At 38.0% G+C, this 21,944-nt stretch overlaps 1 protein-coding gene across 1 annotated transcript in view; it reads left to right on the top strand.

The window, feature by feature from the left end:
• Positions 1-410: 410 nt before the first annotated feature.
• LOC306873490 (recombining binding protein suppressor of hairless-like) overlaps positions 411-21,944 on the top strand; it is a 51,447-nt gene continuing 29,913 nt past the window's right edge. The window contains exon 1 of the mRNA XM_079422820.1: positions 411-486. Coding sequence (XP_079278946.1) covers positions 467-486 — 20 coding nt within the window. The 5' untranslated portion in view covers positions 411-466. The remainder of the gene's footprint in view (positions 487-21,944) is intronic.

Below are 21,944 nucleotides of genomic sequence, written 5' to 3'. Positions count from 1 at the left end.
GTATTTCTGTACATTACAGTCATTTCAATGGTTTGATAACGAGCTCCATAACTATCTCGTGAGCAAACCTTACCAGACCGGAGCCTGGGAAATCTCAAGCTTCAACGTCAAAATGTCTTGCCAATTCCGCCTGTGGAGGTTATTTATGAGTGGGTAAACACTGTAAAACATCCATCCCCGGCGCTTCGCACCAATCTCGCGATGCCACGAGCCTCGCTCACTCAGCTGTATGGTGAGAGTTTTCCTCCTCTCGCGAGATCAGAAGAGTTTCCCACGCCTGTTGTTGTGGTGTCTGCCCTTTTCTTTCACTCACCCTGCCCCCTTGCCCCCGTCCTCGTCACCCGCCCCCTTTCTCTCTCTCCCTCGCTCCTTCAGCCTCCAGTCTGCTTCTGTTGTCTCGGCGGCTGGTAGGGTCTGGGAGAGAGGATCTCGCGAGTCTTGGAGTTTTGGTGAGAGTTTGTGGAAGATGGCGCCTGTTGTGACAGGGTAAGTCTGAGATTCAGGACTGCTGCAGGAGTTCAGCTGCTCTCACACACTTTCTCATATTTGAACGGGTTTAATGAAAAGTTGGCGGGGTTCTTTTCCTTGTTGCACGTGTGCCGACGGTGTATTGTGAATTTCTGTGCTCAGCTTCTTCATAAGAGCACGCGGAGTGTGTGTTTTTATATTTTGAATGTAGTGCGCGTGTTGCATTGAGCCCATCGCGGTGTGCTTGCATGAGGAGCTGAGGGCCAGCCAGACCGTTTTGTATTGACTTTCTAACCACGCAATATCACAAAATATAATTGGAATTTTTTGAAAACACCAAATAAACAACATTTCTGTGTAGGGAAACCCCCATTAACGGATTGTCCCTGGTACACATGGGGAAGAGGCACATTGTGTGGTTATAGTAATGCAGTACAGTGGCTTTGTTTCGTTTGGGATTGGAGTGGAAAACACCTCCCATCGCAATGTGTGCTTTTGTTGCTCTGTCGGTGGTCAGATGTGTTTTATTGATTGTCTGCGGGGAAATGTGCTCGATTGTGAAGTGTTGTTTACTAAACAGTGCCGCTGGCTCTGCTGTCGCTCACTCGGTGCAGACGAATGATTATTTAATGGCAAGTGCAACTAAGGACATTAAAGCTCCCGGACTGGAAAAAGAAGCATGGCAACGTTTAGGAATCGGAGCCTTTCGCGAATGAATTTCTTTGCTTGTGCCACTCTTGGGCATCAATGCTGAACGATGTGTGATTATGGCAGTGTTTCAACAGAATAGTGTGTCTGTAGGGGGTGATATCTCGTCCACCCTTAAATTATTAGATAGAACAACAATTTACTAAACCTTTTATTTATATAATTCGATTAAATATCATTAAACACATTTTGCAAATACGCAGCCTCATTTGAACGTATTTAAGTTACAGTTATGTCGTTTTGTGATGTACATCACTTTAATAACTTGTAGTTTATTCAGTGACTGCTCTGATTCTTTAGACAGATTCACTCTGGTAACTGTATTTTTGAACGATTCATTAAAAGAACCGACTTAAAATTCACCATATGTTTTCTTTTTCTCTAATACCACAAAATATTTACTTCTGCCCCACTTAAACTGACAGAATCAATTATAAATAAAGACCAGCCTTAGCAAAATAACAATAAATGAGTAAACGGACAATAATGTTCTATGTATTTTAAGTGTAAGCTACAGTTTTGTCGTCTGCCTAAATGTTCAAGCTCTTTAAAGTTGTGTGGATTCTGAGTAGCTCTCAAAGTTTTTATGGTTCATAATCTGGGGGAAAAAAATCATTCTTAAAGTGACTTTGTTGTGTGATACTGTTCCGCTTGGACTTTTCTGTTGTCATATAATTAGCATGATTTTAACTCTTTTTATTTCATCATAAAACTTTTAGTCTTTGGTATGAACAGCCCTTTAACCATTGTTCATTTCCATGAAAAGTATGAACGGTGTGTCATTTTCAAAACAATACTCTGTTTGTTTAAACTTCTCTTCTAGGCTGAGACAGCAGTGTTGGCAATGATGTGTATTTGAATGACAGATGGGGGAGTATTTGGGAAACTTGTTTGAAAACAGTCATCATTATTATAATATAATAATAATTATTATTATTATTTTGCAATTATGACACTATTGGTGCAGAAAGTAGACACATTAAGAGATATCTTAAATTCTCTCATGGCTGTTCAGTTCTTCAGTTTTGATGTTTTTATTAAATAAATCATTCATTATTATTAATTATTATTAATTGTAATACGGATATTAAGGTAGAACAAAGTTATTTAGGTATATCTAAGAAATGTTTTTGAAATTATAACCACCAAAGCTCCTGTCGATTAAGTTTTAGACCGATAATATATACATGAAGTGCACAGTAACATTTTTTGCTTTTGAAAAAAACAAAACAATAGACATCATCACAAAATTCATTCTTTTGCAGTTCATACATAAATAGACAGTGTCTCTGGTACGTTTAATAATTTTTGCACGCGGCTAACGAGGTGACAGACATCCCCTGGCTGGGATTTTTTTTCTTCTTCCTTTTTTTGGCGAGGGGTGGGGTTGGTGGCAGACTGTTTATTTGGGGGCTTTCCAGTGGACCTGAACTGCCGCTGTTTTGACATGGAAGCCAACGACTGGCCACCTGTCCAGCTGATGTCCACCAATGAAATTAGAGATGGCATGATTGTTAGCATGTGTGAGGGCATCATCATGCCAGTGGCTGGAGCGATTAGAGTCTGGCTGGCCTTTTACAGTTCACTGCGCAGTCTTTTGTGCATTGCACCCTGGTTGACCCGATAAATCTTGGGCTTCTCATGTGAGGCTGGTGCTCGCCTAATGGCCGAGAGTCCGGTGTGCTAACACAATGTTGTTCGTTCAGCATAAAGCATAAGTGATCCTTCTAAATCCGTTTATACCTGGTTTCAACAGTGTATCTTCTTCAAACATTTTCTATTACATGATAGAAAAATAATTGGTTTAATATAGTGTGTTGTAACCATTGAATTAATGATGTATTTTACTTAACCTTAATACATATGAGTGTAATTATAGATTTTTAGTCTATCTATCTATCTATCTATCTATCTATCTATCTATCTATCTATCTATCTATCTATCTATCTATCTATCTATCTATCTATCTATCTCATATATATATATCTGAATATATTGTACGGATGAAGTGTATTTGTATTTTTGAATAAATTAATAGGACAAAACTACCATTGTCATTGACAAAATAGCATTGTTTTGAAGAATATTTCTGAAATTGTTGGTGCTAGTTTTATTGCTTTTGAAAAGGTTACTGTGTTGCTCATACAAAACTATTTATCAGTTCCTTGGTTTAAGAAAGATCTCTGTGTGGAGGAAAAACAATCCCAGCATCACCTTGAATGATGAAAGTATGAATCACCTCCAGCACAATGCAGCCTGTATCGTGCTCCAGGGGAAGGAGATTTTATTTAACATTACACAGACCAATATCTCCGTCTGTTCTTTTTTTGCTAAAGCATATGCGACGTAGACTTGGAGTGTAGCCCTTTTCTGTTGTGCATAATGACACAATAAAGTCTGTCTGCTTGGGACAATGAAAGGTGTGTGCCTTGATAAACAGGTAGGCGTACGCGTGAAAGAACCGTTCCCCTGAGGCGTTTCTCCTGCCCTAATACCCATTATGCAGGCAAGACGCTCTGCAATGCTCAGAGAAAGCAAAGGGGTTAGAAGTGAAGAGCGGAGGGGCGTTCAGTGACCTGTCTGAGGAGAAATGAGACGGTGTGTAGCATAAAAGAGAGCATGCATGCATGCTGTCTCATCCTGCTGCTGTTGCTTCCTGCCTTGTGTTTGAGCAAAGGTAAGCCAATAAAGAGAGGCTAGTTGTTGCTTACTAGGCTGGATGGCACATGTTTTTCTCACCTTCTTGCAGAGTTGCCATCATTATTGTGGTCTAAGTCTAACCTAAAATTATTGGTTGGTCGAAGCCGTATGTATAAAGAACGAAAAAAGGAAGTTCTCTGCTTCATGTAATAAACTTGCCTGTTGCATCATTTTTTGTCTGGATTTTATTTGCGAAAACCACCCTTGCATATTTCATTTTCTGCAATAGAAAATCATCGAAGCCCAGTGTTGATTTAAAATGCAGTCATTTGAGATGGCTAAGACTGTTGGGGCTTTCCTCAACGGTCACACCAGGAGCTTAGAGGATGAAACGGCAAATTTCGAAGTCATTTAGCTTGGCTCAGAGTCTCCGTGGCACACAGCATCAGTTCTGGTCCTTTGCCATGAGTTGCATTCAGTGACTGTTATATGCTTTCTGATGACTGTGGGAAAAGATTTGCTGTCAGTTTAACCCTTCAAAGCTATTCAGGGTCTTTTTGAACACAAATGACGTTTGGTGAATAAAAAAAAAAAAAATGAAATGAGACTATAATGATGTGTCAACACTTGCTAGCTTTACAAACAACAATAACTTTGATATCTGGTTGCATGGTAGTGTGAAAAATAAAGTTGCACTCGGGATGTGTGGGGTCTCTGAAATGGATATGGAAACGATAAAATCATTACTTATTCTTTTTAATTTGTCATCAAAATCAGCCACAATGCAGAACACAAAATACACACAAATAACGTGTCAGCCCTGTTCTCACATCCACAATGCATACCACCCAAACCCCCAAAACCCACTCGTGAGAAATGAAAAAGTGATATGACATGAGTGGTTCCCTCTTATATAATTTATCAAAAAGAAATCAGCTACAATGAAGAACACACACTGAAGTGATGGAGGGACACCACAACGCATCCACGATGGAGAACACACCCAGCCACACACTAAAACACAAATATAACACCCTATTCAGATTTGACTGTAATCGTGTTATAATTACAAAAAATGGTACTTCAGGAAAAATAAATGCTAAACCTTGACAGTCATTTTTATTAATAATGATTTTAGAATGTTTTCACAAAAATCTAAATAATAAACTTGTAAAAAGACCTATATCTATGTGCAAATGAGACATTGAGAAATGCTCAAGAGCAATGTGGTGGCTGTAGTTCAAATTTAGAATTTAGAAAAAAGTGTTTTCAAGTAGATGGAAACAATTTCCCATTAAACCATGGCACATTGGCCAATGTTATCTCCGTGAATGAAAGTTAGAAATGTGGGTCTTTTTAAAAGTGATTTTTACATAGTTATATTAAAAAATACCACAAATCCTCCCAAAACTACATCAATCTAGAGTATAGACATTAGGGGGGAAGTGGTGTGTGTGGTCAAGTATGGTGACCCATACTCGGAATTAACCCATCCAAGTGTACACACAGTAGTGAACATACACCCGGAGCAGTGGGCAGCCAATGCTGTGGTGTCTGGGGAGCAGTTGGGGGTTCGGTGCCTTGCTCAAGGGTCTCACCTCAGTCGTGGTATTGAGGGTGGAGAGAGTGTTGGTTATTCACTCCCCCCAACTACAATCCATGCTGGACCGGAGACTCGAACCCACGACCTTCAGCCAGGTCACAAGTCCAACTCTCTATCCATTAGGCCATGACTGCCCCTAATTAATAATTAATAGACTGAGTAAAATCACATTTTTTGTTTGTTTGTTTGTTTATTTTTTTTTATCATATTTTGTCGTCTGGGCTCTCTGAAGACCCCACCAGCTGGAGTGTACATTCCAAACGAATAGCGTAGAAGGGTTAAATTAAACTTGGGAATTGTTTCAAACCTTTGGAAACATTCTTTCTTGATTGACTGGTCAGTTGCCTTACTGATATATCGTTCGTAAGAAGCTTATCTCCTTGCCAGAAAGGGTCTTGATTTCATTGGCAAACTCCTGCTAGGAGAACAAGAATTGTTATTTATTTGTGTGAGCTTGGAATGTTTTAAATGGTCTTAGTTTTGTCTTTAGGGATCAAAATGGCATTATCATACAGAGCCAAAAAATTGCTGCGGTGGTTTTATGAAAAACTGGGTAAAAAAAAAAAAAAAAAGAGAAACCAATTCCCCATTGTGTTTGCCTTGGCATGGATTATGTATGAGGTAAAGAGAGTGCAACAGTGTTTGTAGTGCCCTTTTATTCTTGAATTTCCTCATTCTTGCACTGGCCTGTTGGTTGTGATTACAGCATAGCCAAGGGAACTTTGCTTTCTTCACTGTCAGCAGTTTTTTTTCCTTTTTCAAACATCCAGGATGTTTCATTCAGAAAACATGGAAGTTGTCGCCTTGACTGTTTCATATTTGATTTCTAACTAAATTGACCAGGATTTGCTGAACGTTGTGGTGATTATGTATTTGTTCAGAAAAAATGTATACGCTTGAATGTGTCAGGTGTCAACCTGTGAACCTGTATATCAAAAGAAACAAAGCTAGACAGAAAAAATCCCTGATTGTCCATGACAGGAAAATGGCCCCACGTTGATGAATTGTTTGTTTTGGCTCAGGAAAGGACCTCAGCGCTGTGGAGGGACTGATTGACAGTGTTTACTCTCTAGTGGTCCAGCTGTTTTTAAGAGTGTGCCCTGTAATTGAACACAGCGACAGTGACTTTTTTTGATACATGTGTAGGAACTTACAAAAAGAAAAAATAGCCCCCAAAAAGAAAATAGCAGTTTGATCCGCTATTTAGTAGATTTCTTTTGATAAATAATTTATATATAGGCCTATTTTTTTGGTTGTATAAAAAAAAGGTCATCTGATGTGAGAATAACTAATTTTTTAATGTGAATTAATTTTTGTTATTTAAAATAGAAACACTTTAAAAACAGTAAACTGATATCAACCTGTATAATACAACATTTATAAATTTGGTATTTTAAAATGAAATCCATTATGCTTATAGAGGCTCACTTCTGTTCAGTATAATGTGTCCTTGCTGAATAAAAGTAGCCTATTTATTTCTTTAAAACTTACTAACTTTGCCAAAACTTACATGTGTGAATTCATATATTTATCTTCCTATTTCACCATATAGATCTTGATCCACCATTTGAGAAGAGAGAGGGAGAAAAAAGATTTAATAAGCTGTTCATCCAATTTCTGTGTGGATTTTTGTTCCACTACTACCCAGGTCTTTTCTTTTGGTCAGAATGAGACTACTGCTGCTTAAAGAGTCTGTGCAGCACAGCCTGGTCAGCATCTCTCCAGGACAAGGACATCTATTAGGCTGCTAAGCGCTGTTCCTCAAGGATCTGAGGTGGATGACAAGAGACACTTGAAGTGGCTGGCACTTGGGAAGTCGTCTGCACAGGAATGACAAGGCAAGATCTGGATGACCTTGCATAGTCATTCCTTTAGAAATCCAACCTTTGCTTGACAGAGTAGTCAAATGGGCAAGAGGGATTTTTGATATGCTTCAGTACATCCAGGTGTTGATGAACAAAAACATGAATATAATAATAAGTAGGCTCATATATCAGTGGCCAAAGTGGGGAAAAAGCATTTTTTTGTCTATTATTGACACCGGTAGTGTGTTCTATTTTTTTTTTTTTGTAATGTGCACATAAACCTGAGCCCAAATCATGTCATTTTTGAAAGTAAGTGTAAGATACACACCATCTAGTGTTATAGTTAGAATTGATTTGGACCATCTGCTGTAAGTGAAGATAGGCCATTTCCTGTTTGTGTCTCATTAAATAAGCAAAAATGCAATGCATGCAGTTTACAGAGGATGCTTTCTCAGAATTTGTCTGTAGTACGTAAAATGTTTTCTATGTTGGTTCTACATATGCATCATCATTTGCCATTGCGGTGTTTGTTTGTTTTCTACCCAGTTGCACTATTGTGTAGTTACGATGCTGTTTTGTTAAAAGTTGTTACTTTAGGTATTGTGATCATTGCACTGTTTTGTTGTCCTCTATTATGGCTTTTTTTGCGTATATATTACAAATACTTATAATTTATCCTCAAAAGGAAAAACAGTAATTGGTCACATCACCATGCATTGTAAAATCCAACCTGTGAGCTATTTTATCAAGTTAGTAGATTTTAGTTTACTTTCTAAAGCCACTGCAGTTGAATTAGTGAATGTCGTTATCAGCATAGAAATATCATTATGATGCATGTCTTCAAAATAATTTAGTGACATATGAATAAAAAGACGTCAGATAATATCTCTATATTTATTAACCTTTATCTTTTTTATAGCTATGTTTGGACATTTGTTTGTTAGATGAGGTCAGGGAGGAAGGATGGAAGTATGTGACATTTGGCAGGATTGTCCCCTTCAAGAGTTCCTTTGGTCACATTTGGAATTGAATGAGGGAAAGAGAGAGCTAGAAAGATGAAAGAGGAACAAAGAGTAGGTCTGAATGTGTGCATTTCCTCTGTTGCAACAACCACGCAGAGAAACCAGACAGTGAGTTAGAGCTGCCATGTGTAGGCAACACATCACCACCTTCCTGTCTATCAGACCTTGTAACCCCTCACCCAGCTAAAGATCATAAGTGAGTTTAAGGTCATTGTTTTTCCCATCACATCTGTCTGTGGAAATGACGATTGTGTTGCTTAACCTACAGATCAGCAGTCACAATTTGAGATGAAGATGCGAAATGCTTGCAGAATATCAGCACACCGTCTGATGCCATTACTGGATCCAGCGAGCCCAGTATTAACTTCTGACCGTTGCATAAGTTAAAATCACAGATTAACCAATTATTTTGGACACGTACGTTTTTAAAAGCAAACAAAACTATGGTTATGTTTTGACTATCACAGTGATTTCATCGCTGGAGGTCACAAGGTCGCTGTCACAGTCTAGACTGACTATGGCTTTTCAAAATCTATGTACACTACTCTGTTTAAATGTTTGGGGTCAGTAAGATAGATAAAGTGAAGTGAAGTGACATACTGCCAAGTATGGCGACCCATACTCGGAATTCGTGCTCTGCATTTAACCCATCCAACGTGCACACACACAGCAGTGAACACACACACACCGTGAACATACACCCGGAGCAGTGGGCAGCCATTTATGCTGCGGCGCCCGGGGAGCAGTTGGGGGTTCGGTGCCTTGCTCAACGGCACCTCAGTCGTGGTATTGAGGGTGGAGAGAGCGCTGGACATTCACTCCCCCCACCTACAATTCCTGCCGGCCGGAGACTCGAACCCGCAACCTTCGGATTACAAGTCCGACTCTCTAACCATTAGGCCACAACTTCCATTGTCTTTAACAATGATAGATTCATTGTTAAAGACATTAATACATTTATTCAGCAAGGATGTATTAAATTGATCAAAATCAGTTTTTTTTATCGTGTTAAATGTTTCAAATAAATGCTGTTCTTTTAAACTTTTTTTTTTTTTATGTTTTCAACATTTATAATATTAAGAAATGTTGCTTAATCACCAAATTAGTATATTAGAATGATTTCAGAACAATCTTTTGACGCTTGTAAATAAATTCCATTTTACTAGGGATGTCGCAAGGATCGGGATTTGGGCCAATCAAGCATTTTTTTTAACTGATCGGTATCAGCTTTCCTAAACCCGATTCTTATTTTATGTCAGCTGTCGTGCCGGTGTCGTGCAGTAGGAGTTTGGCATGTGCCTTTAAGTGGGTTTGCCAACCGCCATTAAAATAATCAAAAAAAAGAAGCTCAAATGTGTGCATTCAGCCGCCATTAAAAGCAAAACAAAAAGAAATGTGCATGTGTGGCGCGTGAGAACCAGTGATGTTTGTGCTAGCGCATCACACACGTTTGAGCTTCTGTGTTCAGTGTATTTGATGCACATTTTTAATGATCTCTCATCCATTTTTCGTTTACATTTGTCTGCTGTCAGACTATCTGAGTCATAATGCTCTGCTATGGGTTGTGTCTTGCTTCGGATTTGACTGATGGACTGGCGTTCTAACACCGCATGCTTCATGCTTTCTAACCATATGTTGCAATTATTGTGCTTTATTGTAAATATAAAATGCAAGTTTATATCAGCAGTCCTATATTCATAATTGTGACCACACAGTCTTTTTACAATGTCTACCATTGTAACATGTTTACATCTACCGAAGTCTTTATATAGTGTGTGCATAGAGAGAATCTTTTATATTATATTATACATTACTTTTACTCTCTGCACAGCTCTATACATTGGATTGATTTTAATAACTTTAATGTACTTGTATTGTGCACCAGACACTAGGAATATACAAGTATCGGATCGGGACTCGGTATCGGTAGGTATTAGGTACTCAGTATTCAATAACTCGGATCGGATCAGATCGTATCGGGGGCACAAAAAACCTGATCGGCACTGTGCACATACCTACATTTTACACTTACATTCTTTTTTTCCCCCTGTATTTTTAATCAAATAAATGCTGCCTTCATGAACATAACATGAACATCAAATCCACTTGATTGGCTCAATGACTCTCTCTCCTCTCCACCTGTATCTGGTGTGTGGTGAGCGCACTGGAGCCGTTGTAGTGTGGCTGCCTTCGCATCATCCAAGTGGATGCTGCACACTGGTGGTGGTTGAGGAGAGACCCCCCCCCCACATGATTGTAAAGTGCTTTGGGTGTACAGCAATACACAAAGCGCTATATAAATGCATCATTCATTCATTCAACATAAGAGATGTCCTTATGTAAAAACAACAACAACCAAAACATACTTTTTAATGGTAGTGTATTTCTGTTAAAAAAAAAAAATTGTTTTATTTTGATGCATATTTAGTTTTATTGATTATGACGATTGTCACATGGGGTGGTTCACCCAAAAACGAAAATTGTCATCATTTACTCACCCTGAAGTTGTTCCAAACCTGTATGAGTTTCTTTCTTCTGTTGAACACAAAAGAAGATTTTGAAGAATGTTGATAACCAGCATTTTTGCTGGTAGCCATTGACTTCCATTTGTGTTCAGCAGAAGAAAGAAATTCATACAGATTTGGAACAACATATAGGTGTGTAAATGATGGCAGAATTTTTATTTTTGGATTAACTGTCCCTTTTAGACGCACTTTTTCTTTAAATCGCATCATAAGAATATAGAGTCAAGTTAGTCTCTCAGTGCCACAAGCAGATCAATTCCTATTTTTAAGCTATGTGTTCTGTCCTAATTCTTATATTACCCCTTAATGCACTATCCTGTCCTGTCACCGGTCAGAATGAAAACAAGAAATATCATATGAAGAAGAACTGACATTTTAGATACTTCCATGTTTTAAAGGGGAAAATATAGTCCCAATGATTAAGAAACACGAGTAAGAAAGGTCTCTGGTTCAGTCCCAGGTTAGAGTAACCCTGAATTGGAAAGCTCTTTTAATTTAAGTTACTTTGGCTGAAAAGCTTTCACTAAGTGATGAGTAAGGCCTGTGATTTTCTTTCAGCTAGTTGCGGGACTCAGATTAAAACCAATCCAGCATTACACGGCAGAGCAAGCACAGTATTTGCACAACGCCAGCATACAGATGCCAGTCAGAAAACCTCCAGTGTGTGTCTAAGGTGGAAATACATTGTGACTCAATACCGATAGGACGTCAGTCTCGTTTTCTTTTCTTCCCCTTTGTGTGGTTTAGCTCTGGTTGAAGCATGAGGCAAACAAGACCATCTCTGTCAGACATTTAAGGGGATGTTGTTTTTTTCCCTTCTGGTGTGTCTAAGATGAACTAAAAGTGTACACATGTGGAGATGACTGTGTGTGTGTGTGTGTACACGCATGAGCCTGAGTGATTGTTTTAGGCGAACGGCCAGCTGCGAAACAGCTCTCCAGAAAGTCCCATATGGAGATTCTATGGGCTCTGCTTGATGTTGGAAGTGGTCAGAACGAGAGAGAGGGAGAAAGTTTTGTTTGACTCCTTCCCTGTCATTAAAATATCCCCATGTCAAAGAAAAAGCTGGTGTTCTGGGCTCAGCCATATGCGCCTTGCCTGAGGCGACCCAACTTGGCCCATCCTAACAACCAAACCAGAGCTGCCCTCCCTGTCTTTCTTCCAGAATGCCCCTCCCTTGTGCTATTGGCAGGGGCGGTTAAGGGCAGGCATTAGGGCGACGTCTCAATAGCGCCCTTCTCTTAAAATAGGGTCCCGCGTATGACTTGATCTCCTCTACTTGCTACTTTGATTATGTAACATCTTAAGGTTTGACAAGAGTGACGCCAGAGACTTATCAATTAAATGAGGCGTTTTCAGATTGACCTCAGGATTATTCCAAATGGATCAGCCAAATGTCCTATTAAATGGACCAGTGACGTGATGCTACTTTTTGTTTGTTTGTATGTTGTAAAAATGTCAGAGTGCAGCAACTGTGCTGATATAATGAAGCAGCAATATTTTTTTAGTAGTAGTAGTTTGACATAATAATAGACCCTCTACCTCTATTAGACCCTCATGACTGTGTGTTGAGGTCAGTTAGTCATTAGATAGATAGTTTAATCTTTAAATTTTAAGGCAAGGTTATAAAATGTAATGTGTGACTCCCAGAATGTAATATTTAGTGTCTGAACACCTATGCAAGATTTAATATATGAGTTAAGATAATTTGGATATTTTTAATGAAACCTCAAAGGTTTCTGTCCCTCCATTGGAAGTCCAAGAAACCAAAACTTCACATATAAACGCACATACATAGAGCGCATCATGTATGATAAACATGGATATTTCATTAAAACTCATTTTTATTTGTGTTTCAAAGATTAACCAAAGTCTTTTGGATTTGGAGTGACATAAGTGTGACTAAATCATGACAGATCAGTGAACGAATGGACCAGTGAAATGATACACATATTTTTTTCCTCTATTTATTAATTTATTTTTGAATACACTAATACAATGTAAATACACAAGACAATTAAATTTACATATGAAATGACATGAACACACCTCTTCTTTGAAATCTGATTTATAATATGTGACCCTGGACCACAAAACCAATCTTAAGTTGCTGGGGTATATTTGTAGCAATAGCCAAAAATACATTGTGTGTGTCAAAATTATCGATTTTTCTTGTATGCCAAAATTCATTAGGATATTAATTAAAGATCATGTTCCATGAAGACATTTAGTAAATTTCTTACCGTAAATATATAAAAACTTCATTTTTGATTAGTAATATGCATTGCTAAGAACTTCATTTGGACAACTTTAAAGGTGATTTTCTCAATATTTCGATTTTTTTGCACCGTCAGATTCCAGATTTCTCGGCCAAATATTGTCCTATCATCATCATAACAAATCATACATCAATGAAAAGCTTATTTATTCAGCTTTCAGATGGTGTATAAATCTAAATTTGGACAAATTTACACTTAAGACTGGTTTTGTGGTCCAGGGTCATTATTTTTATATATATATATATATATATATGTGTATATGTGTATGTGTGTGTGTGTATTTATTATTAATTTAAAAATATTTTAACAAATCTGCTCATTAATGTTTGAAAAACTTTTGTCCACCAAATCATGTGGTGAAACATCAAAATTAATAATAAAAAAAAAACAGGAAATGATACCCCAAGGTTTATTCAGGTTGTAAAAATGTTTTGTGGGACAATGGTGCAATGATGGTGCATATTTAAAAAACACATGTGCAGGCTGCATGGAAAATGTTATATTTTTGGTGATAGTCTCACCACAACAGGTTTTTTAATCATTATATTGAATGTTTTTCAAAACCATATGAAACATACAAATACAAAGAGTACATTTCTAGGAGCTTTGACACATGTTTTAAATTAGATTTTTTTTAAACATTTTTCCATTTCTTCATCGTGGACACTTATTGACCCATCAATTAATGAGCCGTTTTCAGAGCTGACCACAGCATTCTTCCAAACGTTTCAGCCACATGTCAGATTGATCTTATCCAGTCATGGCACTTGCCACACTGCCCAGTATGAGCCAACCTTGCCCAGACAAAATAACATTAATCAGATGAACTGGTCCCACCAAAGAGAACTTTATTCCTGTATGTATGGAGCAACTAAAGGAAAGCATATGGTTGGGTTTGGCTTACTGACGGTCAGTCATTCAGTTTTACCACCGTTAACCCTTTTTAAGATCTTTCCTGTCATTTCCTCTCTCATTCTTGTTTAGTCTTGGATTTCTTCAGCCATTCCCTCTCTTTCTTTATGCGCAATCCAGATTTCCTTGGAGGCTTGGCAAACAGGGAGAATTGTAAGAGTGTTTGTTCAGAGTCTCGTATTCTCACTAATGTGATGGTTGGCTCCTGGGCCAATACGTGTTGGCATAGCTCGGGTCTCTCCCTGCGACAAGTTTCGCCAAATGTTGTAGTCTAGCATAAGAAGCACATACTGAATGATTTAGGAAAGCCCTCGGCTCACTGTTGGGTGCTGTCAAAAGGTCAGCATAATTCGGTAATTTGAGGTAACCGCTAACTCGACTCAGATGATGATTTCCGCAAGTTAATATCTTTCAGCTCTCCGTATCTTGTTATGACTTGGTAGAAAGGAAATCAAAGCCTCAATTGAGCGTTAACTAACTTCTTGCTCATGGCTAACTCTGTTAGCAGTACATTAATTCTGAATGAACTAATGGTTGGTGCCGCCATAAAAGGTAAAGTTAATCCATATGTTCAAACTGGCTTGAGGCTGGTCTTCATCGAGGAAGGACCCAAGCAGACACTGAATGGAGATGATTCACAACGTGCTGTGCTGATTCGGCTAAAGCTTCGCCGTTGGGCTGTGGTACACCACTGGTATTATGCTTCGGCCTTCGTTATATTTATTTCAGCATGCGGCATCAAATTAAAGCGGCGTGCGTGTTCAATTGAAAATGAAGAGTGGAAATTAATTCAGAGACAGGATTGTGTGTAAAGTTTTAATGTATTGAAGTGACATACTGCCAAGTATAGTGACCCATACTCGGAATTCGTGCTCTGCATTTAACCCATCCAACGTGCACACACACAGCAGTGAACACACACACACCGTGAACACACACCCGGAGCAGTGGGCAGCCATTTATGCTGCGGCGCCCGGGGAGCAGTTGGGGTTCGGTGCCTTGCTCAAGGGCAGGTACTGAGGGTGGAGAGAGCACTGGACATTCACTCCCCCCTCCTACAATCCCTGCCGGCCCGAGACTCGAACCCGCAACCTTTGGATTACGAGTCTGACTCTCTAACCATTAGGCCACGACTTCCCGCAGGGTATTGCCAGGTTCTATGGTGAAAGTATTGGGTGTCAGAGCTCTATAGACGGGGTTGTTTGCCTCTGGTCCTGCTGCCACACGAGGTTGTCCAGTAGCGCTTGCGTGGTGTGACTATTGTTGCTGTGACTTCAGGGAGATGGTATTTCTCAATAAGAAGACGCTGTAAATGTAGTCGTGGGGTTTAGATCTCAGAAATCTATCTGTCTGCCCTGCAGGGACCTTGTGATCGACAGGACACACACACACACAGACACACATACACATATCAGATAAATTAAATGTGAAAGATGAATCATCGCTGTGGTTAGTGCACGCTAGCTTTTTAAGAGAGGAATTCATTTTCTTAAAGGTGAAGTGTGCAATTTTTGTCTGTGTCAAAATTGTTTCTCATATACCAGCTATATTCAAATAAAAAGGCTGTTCACTCCTAGAACAATAACTATAACCATAACGTTTTTTTAAAAATTGGCCTAATTTTGACAGAATAGCACCATCCACTTTCTAACTATCCACCTTATTTTTCATCGCAGTAGTAAGCTCATTTCTGTGAATGTATGAGACATCTGATTCATTAGCTGCTTGAATGAAGTTCATCCATAAAATTAAAATTTTTCAGCCTGTGGCTGCTGGTTTTGTATAGTCAAAAAAACAGATACAAACAAGACCAAATTAATGCTTATAGCTCCTGATGATACACTGGTCTTATGAAGTGAAATAATCGGTCTGTGCAAGAAACTGAACATTATTTACAACATTATTACCTTTAATCCACAGCCTGGGTAAAAGGTCCTCAGCACATTCATGACTGTCTGGAGTGTAGAGACACATGATCACACGGAAGCTGACGCTCTTTTTTTACGACAAAGTGAGAACTGGTGTTCACACCTTCATTAGCAGTACCGACGTTTAAAGCTCACAAACTAAAAGTTACTATGCTGATGATTTTGATGTGAAAGTGGATGACATTGAATGTTATGCTCAACCACTTGTTGGAACCAGAATACTTCAACCAAGAATTGAGAGAAATGACCAATAACACTCATGAGCTGCTGATATTTGTTTACAGCAGGGAGTGAGGATGCATATAGGGTTGGGTATCGTTTGAATTTTATCAAGTCCGATTCTGTTTATCGATTCCCATTTTCGATTCCAATGTGGTAAAAAAAATAAGTCAAACATTTAGACATTTTTTTGCAAACATTTTTTGCAAAACATTTAGTTGCAGGTGAATACCATGAACAAAAATCAACTAAACAAAATCTCATGGAATTTATGAATGGCATGATTCAATTACTCACTCAAGATTTACTTGTTGCATTACTTGATAAATCTGTTTTTGAATAAATATCTTGAATGAATGATTCAAAGACAAATGCATTTTAAAATCCCATTTTCGCCACCTAAAAAATATGTGCGCACAGGAATTAAGAGGTGGAACTGAAATTTCAATTTTACAAGTATCCGTATCCTGATATTAAGTATCTGATTCTGGAATTGGAATCGATTTTCGGTTCCCAACCCTAGATGCATAGTACATGATAAAACAGCTCACTTTAGTCTCACAGTACTTTTCAGAAAAAAAGTGGCCCTGTTTGTTTGCGCAGTTTGACATCTTGTCAACTTGTGACTTAACAGATTCAGGAAGTTTGGGGTGGAAGTACATTAGCACTAGAAGGATTGTTTGAGGAAACCTATATGAAAACAGTTGAAATCATATACACTTCAGCATTGATATTCATAGTTCATTTTTAAATATTTAGTTTTTATTATTACCAGTATACCACACATTGCACAGCCTTTTAATAAAGGACTGCAGAATACACATCTTGTGACTTATTCCTTTGGGAATAATTTCAGGGCTTCTTTTTTCTTCTGAACTATGCACGTCTACACTGTGAATAGAGCAGTGATAACAGTGGATAGCTCGGTTAGAGGATGCCGCAGGCGTTGAAATGCTATCTGCACTTTTAATCCTCTCCTGTCTGTTTTTGATGATGTCACAGCGTGTGGCCCTGCAGCTACCCATACCGATGTGCAGTTGTTGCTCTTGTTTTGTTAGGGAGATGAGTGCCAGATACAGAAACACTTTTATACCGCCAGCACAGTCATATGCTGTACTCTTTCTCTTTTTGGGATGTTTACTCTCTCTTTTTTGTGTGTCACACAGGTACATTGGTCAGATAAAACTGAGTTATTATTTATTCAAAATGTATAATACAAATTTGCTGTATGCAGAACTGTTGAAATTAGATACACAGTATTAAGACAAAATTCACTTAAAGTTAGTTAGACACCAAACTAAGAACTTTCTTACCTAACTTTGACATAATAGGAGGAACAGTCAGATGTGAAGTATTGCTAGACCACCTTCCAAGAGGGACCAGATGAAATGGATGGATGTTAAACCACAAATCATTTAGAAAGCAAATCAGTAAATACAAATAGGATACAAGAGGGAGAGAAAGTAGAAGGTTGTAGAAGGTCGATGCTCTTGAGAAACGTGGTTTCAACATCATGTTCTGTGATTTACAGTGTGCTTGTTTGAGCGTGTTATCCGCTCCTCGCACATCAGTAGAAGGATTATGACATGTTTGGAGTAGACAAAACTGAGAAATGCTCTTAGTTATATGATAACATTTAGTAGTTCAGTTTTTTTGGCTTTTTTCAGTACTGGTTGTTGTGAAAAGTTTCACAGTTAATTCTATATTAATGGACATGTGAGCGGTTGTATGTGTGTGTAAGAAGACTTGGTTAAGTCATGCGTCTTGATCGATCGGATTCCTATCTGATTGGGTTTGCACATTCATTTCCACTCAGCCACATAAACATGTCTCTACTGATCTACTGTTCCTGATAAGATTTCGAACAAGTATTGGAGGCCGTTGACACTTGGTCTTTTCGTGATGGTTATCTGATCACTTAAAATGTGGTGAGCAAGTGTAAAAATCCCCTGTTGATTGTGACAGAATCTGATTGGAAGTAATTTTAGTAGTTTTAACCACAAAAAACACAGTGTATTTTTCATAGACGTGTTGGTTTGCGTGCATTTGTTGCTTCAGGTTTTACATATTCACCCTTCTGAAGATTTTAGTTGGTTAAGGAATCTCAGTTCCCATTTCTGTCACTGTGGCGTGTGTTTTTTTTTTTCAGAGACAAGGGAAAAAATGCTCAGCTGTCATTCATGCTGTCATGAGGCTGTCTGGGGAAGTCCAAAAACAATCTACTAAATGATACGTTTCCAAGCATAGCTTGATCTTGAGTTTTCTCTCTCAATGTGTCTTTAAGCAGCACAATCCACAGGGTTTTACAGAAGATTTTTCAGATTTAATGGATAATGCTTTTGGAAAATGGGAATTGCCTAATTATTTTAAAATCTAGCCCGCTGTTTTTAAATAATGTTCTGTTGTGATCGGATGAACTATGTGTCCTATTTTGTATTAGTGTCTAGGGGTCAATTATCATGTCCTTCTCTGAAATTCTTGCTCTAGGCACATCCATCATGCTGCAGTGAAGTCTGTGGCCGCCTGCAGAGTCTAAATTAAAATCCCCACCGAGGACTGATTTACTCTGTATTGATGTAAGAAATACCCTCCCTGCTGCTCTGGCTGATGAAACCATTACATCATCCTCACTTCCTTTTGGAAAATAGGGAGTCAATACTTTTGCACTACTTAATAAAGACACTTAGCTTGTTGGCACCTATCATGACTCCAAGGAGAGTTTTTAAAAGGTTAATAACCTTGAGATACAATAAGTCAGCGCTGGAGTCAGTGGCTCTGTCAGATACCATCAAAGTAGGGATAACACTTTACTTAAAGCCTTTACGTATAATGCATTATAATGATTCATAATGTGCAATGTAACATATTATATCTTGAATAACTTTAACCAAATTTAAAATGCATAGCAACAATGAATTGATAATGTTATAGGCCTGGTTTCACAGACAGGGCTTAGACTAAGCCAGGATTAGACCATAGTTCAATTAGGACATTTAAGTAATTTTTATAAACGTGCCTTAGAAAAAACATCACTGGTGTGCATTTTGAGACCAAATTAGGCTTAAGCCTTGTCTGTGAAACCGGGGGATAATGTATTAACTGTGGTTAGAATTATTCATGAGATTGTACAATGCATATAAGGTGCATTACAAGGCTTAATTAATGCACTAAAACTATTTTTATAAAGCATTATACATAAAGGCTTTAAGTAAAATATTACCAACATATATGTGTGTGTTTGATTTTAGTTGGATTATCAATGTAAGAACTTTTTTTTTTATTGTCAAAATGTATTTATTTTTTATTTTTTGTTCAGTTCAGTATTAACAATGTAATAGTGGTGTTTACAGTGGAAGGCAATCCAGATCAATTTTTGATCAGACTGATTATTTTATTATTTTAGAAGATGGCAAAAAAATAAAAATTGGTACTGAGGTTGAGGCTGACATTCCAAGATCAAAGTGATGTAAAAAGTGCATACGCTGTAAACATACACCACACCTCTGTTCACTGTTATGAAATATAGCTCACCTTTGAGCTTATGTAGGTTACACAAGAATCACTTTTTGACTCACATTTATTTAAGCAAAGTAAGCAAAATAAACCACAGACAGAAGAAATGTCATATGCGTTTGTAAGTCGACTAACACCGGAACAAGAGTGTTACTTCATTGATTCAGTCGACCTTGAGTAAGAGAGGAACTTCTCCTTGTGTGCTGTCATGGAACAGACACAAGTGAAAGGAGCGGAAGGATGGAGGAAATGAAGCAAAAAATGGATAACATGCAGAAAAACAGATTCAAATCAAATCTGACAGCACTTCCTTTTCCTCTATTGAGCTCTGCTTGCAGGCATTTGAAAGGGGAAATGTCACCAGCATCATTTTTCTTAAACTTAATAGGTTTTTTGCTTTGCTTATTTCCCCCCACAGCCCCATCGTACCTCCTCAATTATTAAAGTCAGCATGAAATGAAAATTCACTCTATTTTGTACATGCATATTATAAATGCATCCATGCATTATATGTTTACTTCTTTTAATTCGTAATTCTTAACTAAAGTGTCATAACATGATGATCTTGATAATATGCAAGTAAAGATGTTCCTAAATTAATTTCATCATGACTTTAAAGAGGTGGTATCGTACAGTAGAATTTATTTATTTATTAATTTTTTTTTAAATGTAGGATCACATTACTTGCTCAGCAGTGGGATCCCCTGCAGTGAATGGGTGCCATCAGAATGAGAGTTCAAACAGCTAATATGAACATCACAAATAACACACAACACAATTCTAGTAAATAAATGAACATTTTTATGTTTGAAGGAAACACATTTATCATTGTCATTTTAACTTTAAACTGTCACTTGTGGCCAAAAAAACAGTCCATAATCAATAGCCTGTTGTCCTTTCAAATCAAATCTGTGTCTGTTACAAACATTCAAGTTTTCACTTCACAAGATGATGGTCATGTCAGTTGCTTGTGGGTTATTGCAATGTTTTTATCAGCTGTTTGAACTCTCATTCTGACGGCACCCATTCACTGCGGATGATCCATTGGTGAGCAAGTCATGCAATGCAAAGTTTTTCCAAATCTAATCTGATGAAGAAACAAACAAATTTACATTTGAATGGATGAGTACATTTTTTTTATTGTTTTTTAAGCAAATTTTAATTTTTGGGTGAACCATTCCTTTAATGACCATTTCCACCCTCTGTGGAAACCAAAGAGTATAATATGCTTGTTTTTTCCGAAGATCTAGGAGGATGTTTTTTTGTGATCTTGTCTTGACACAGGCCTACGATCAGCATGTCTCAGGGGAATGCTATTGAAAGCTGAAAATGATTTGAATTGGTGCTCAGCGCACCCTGTGTCTCAGTTACTGTCTTGGTTCTGAAGTGTGTGAAGCTCTTAACTGTCAGTCAGTCCCATGAGGATGGATACAAAGAAACAGCCACGGGTCGAGTCAGATAGATAGTGGCAGAGCTAGAGAGAGAGAGAGCGCTATCTTACCGCATGACCTCACTGAGTAAATAGGATAAGACTCCAGCTAAAATCTGTGGACTTTTTACATTTTTTTTTAATCACTCTCTTTTTACGAGCTGAAAAAAACATTTCCTCATAACACCAGTGAAATGGAACAGCCATCACTTGAGTCATATTCGGCCTCATATTTTCCTCAGGATCAAATGAACGTAAATATGCTCCAAAACAATAAAATCTGGGCGTCCTGTCATTGTTTTGTGTTCTGATTAACTCGAGGCGTGTCGAGTAGAGTTTCAGTGAGTTGAATTAGTGATGTTTCACAAACTCTGTGATAGTGTTTTTTTGTTTTGTTTATTTGACTTGACTCTTGTTCAGTGGATGGTGCTTGCACATCTCTGAACGTGCTCACGTTTTAACTCTTCTCTCTGTTGGAAGATTTCAAGGAAATGCTGGTGGTTTTTCGTAGTAATTGTATCTCTTTTTTTTCTCTTATCACTTATTGCTTTCTTCACACTTCACATCTCTCTCTCTCTCTCTCTGTGCTCTCTTGACATGTGGTGGGATCTCGAGTTGATTGACTTCCACAGTCTTCATGTTTGGTCTTGTAGCCAATTAAAGTCTCTTTGGCTTGAAGAAGTCTCTCTTTTTTTTCTTTTCTTCATCAGACCCAGATACGAATAACCCGAAGACTATGTGTACTTCTTTTTTAGTACATGATTTGCCTGTTTTAATGTATCCTGCACAAATGTCACAAAAATATCAAGTAGGCCTTGCTGTAAGTCAGTTAAGGGAAGTGGCACGCACATTTGATATTGGCATTTGATCAGAACGTAACGCTGTTTTTATA

Source organism: Barbus barbus (assembly GCF_936440315.1).
Source record: "Barbus barbus genome assembly, chromosome: 1".
Lineage (NCBI taxonomy): Eukaryota > Metazoa > Chordata > Actinopteri > Cypriniformes > Cyprinidae > Barbus > Barbus barbus.
The sequence above is the reverse complement of the archived record's forward strand: the minus strand, read 5'-3'. Positions and strand labels throughout refer to the sequence as shown.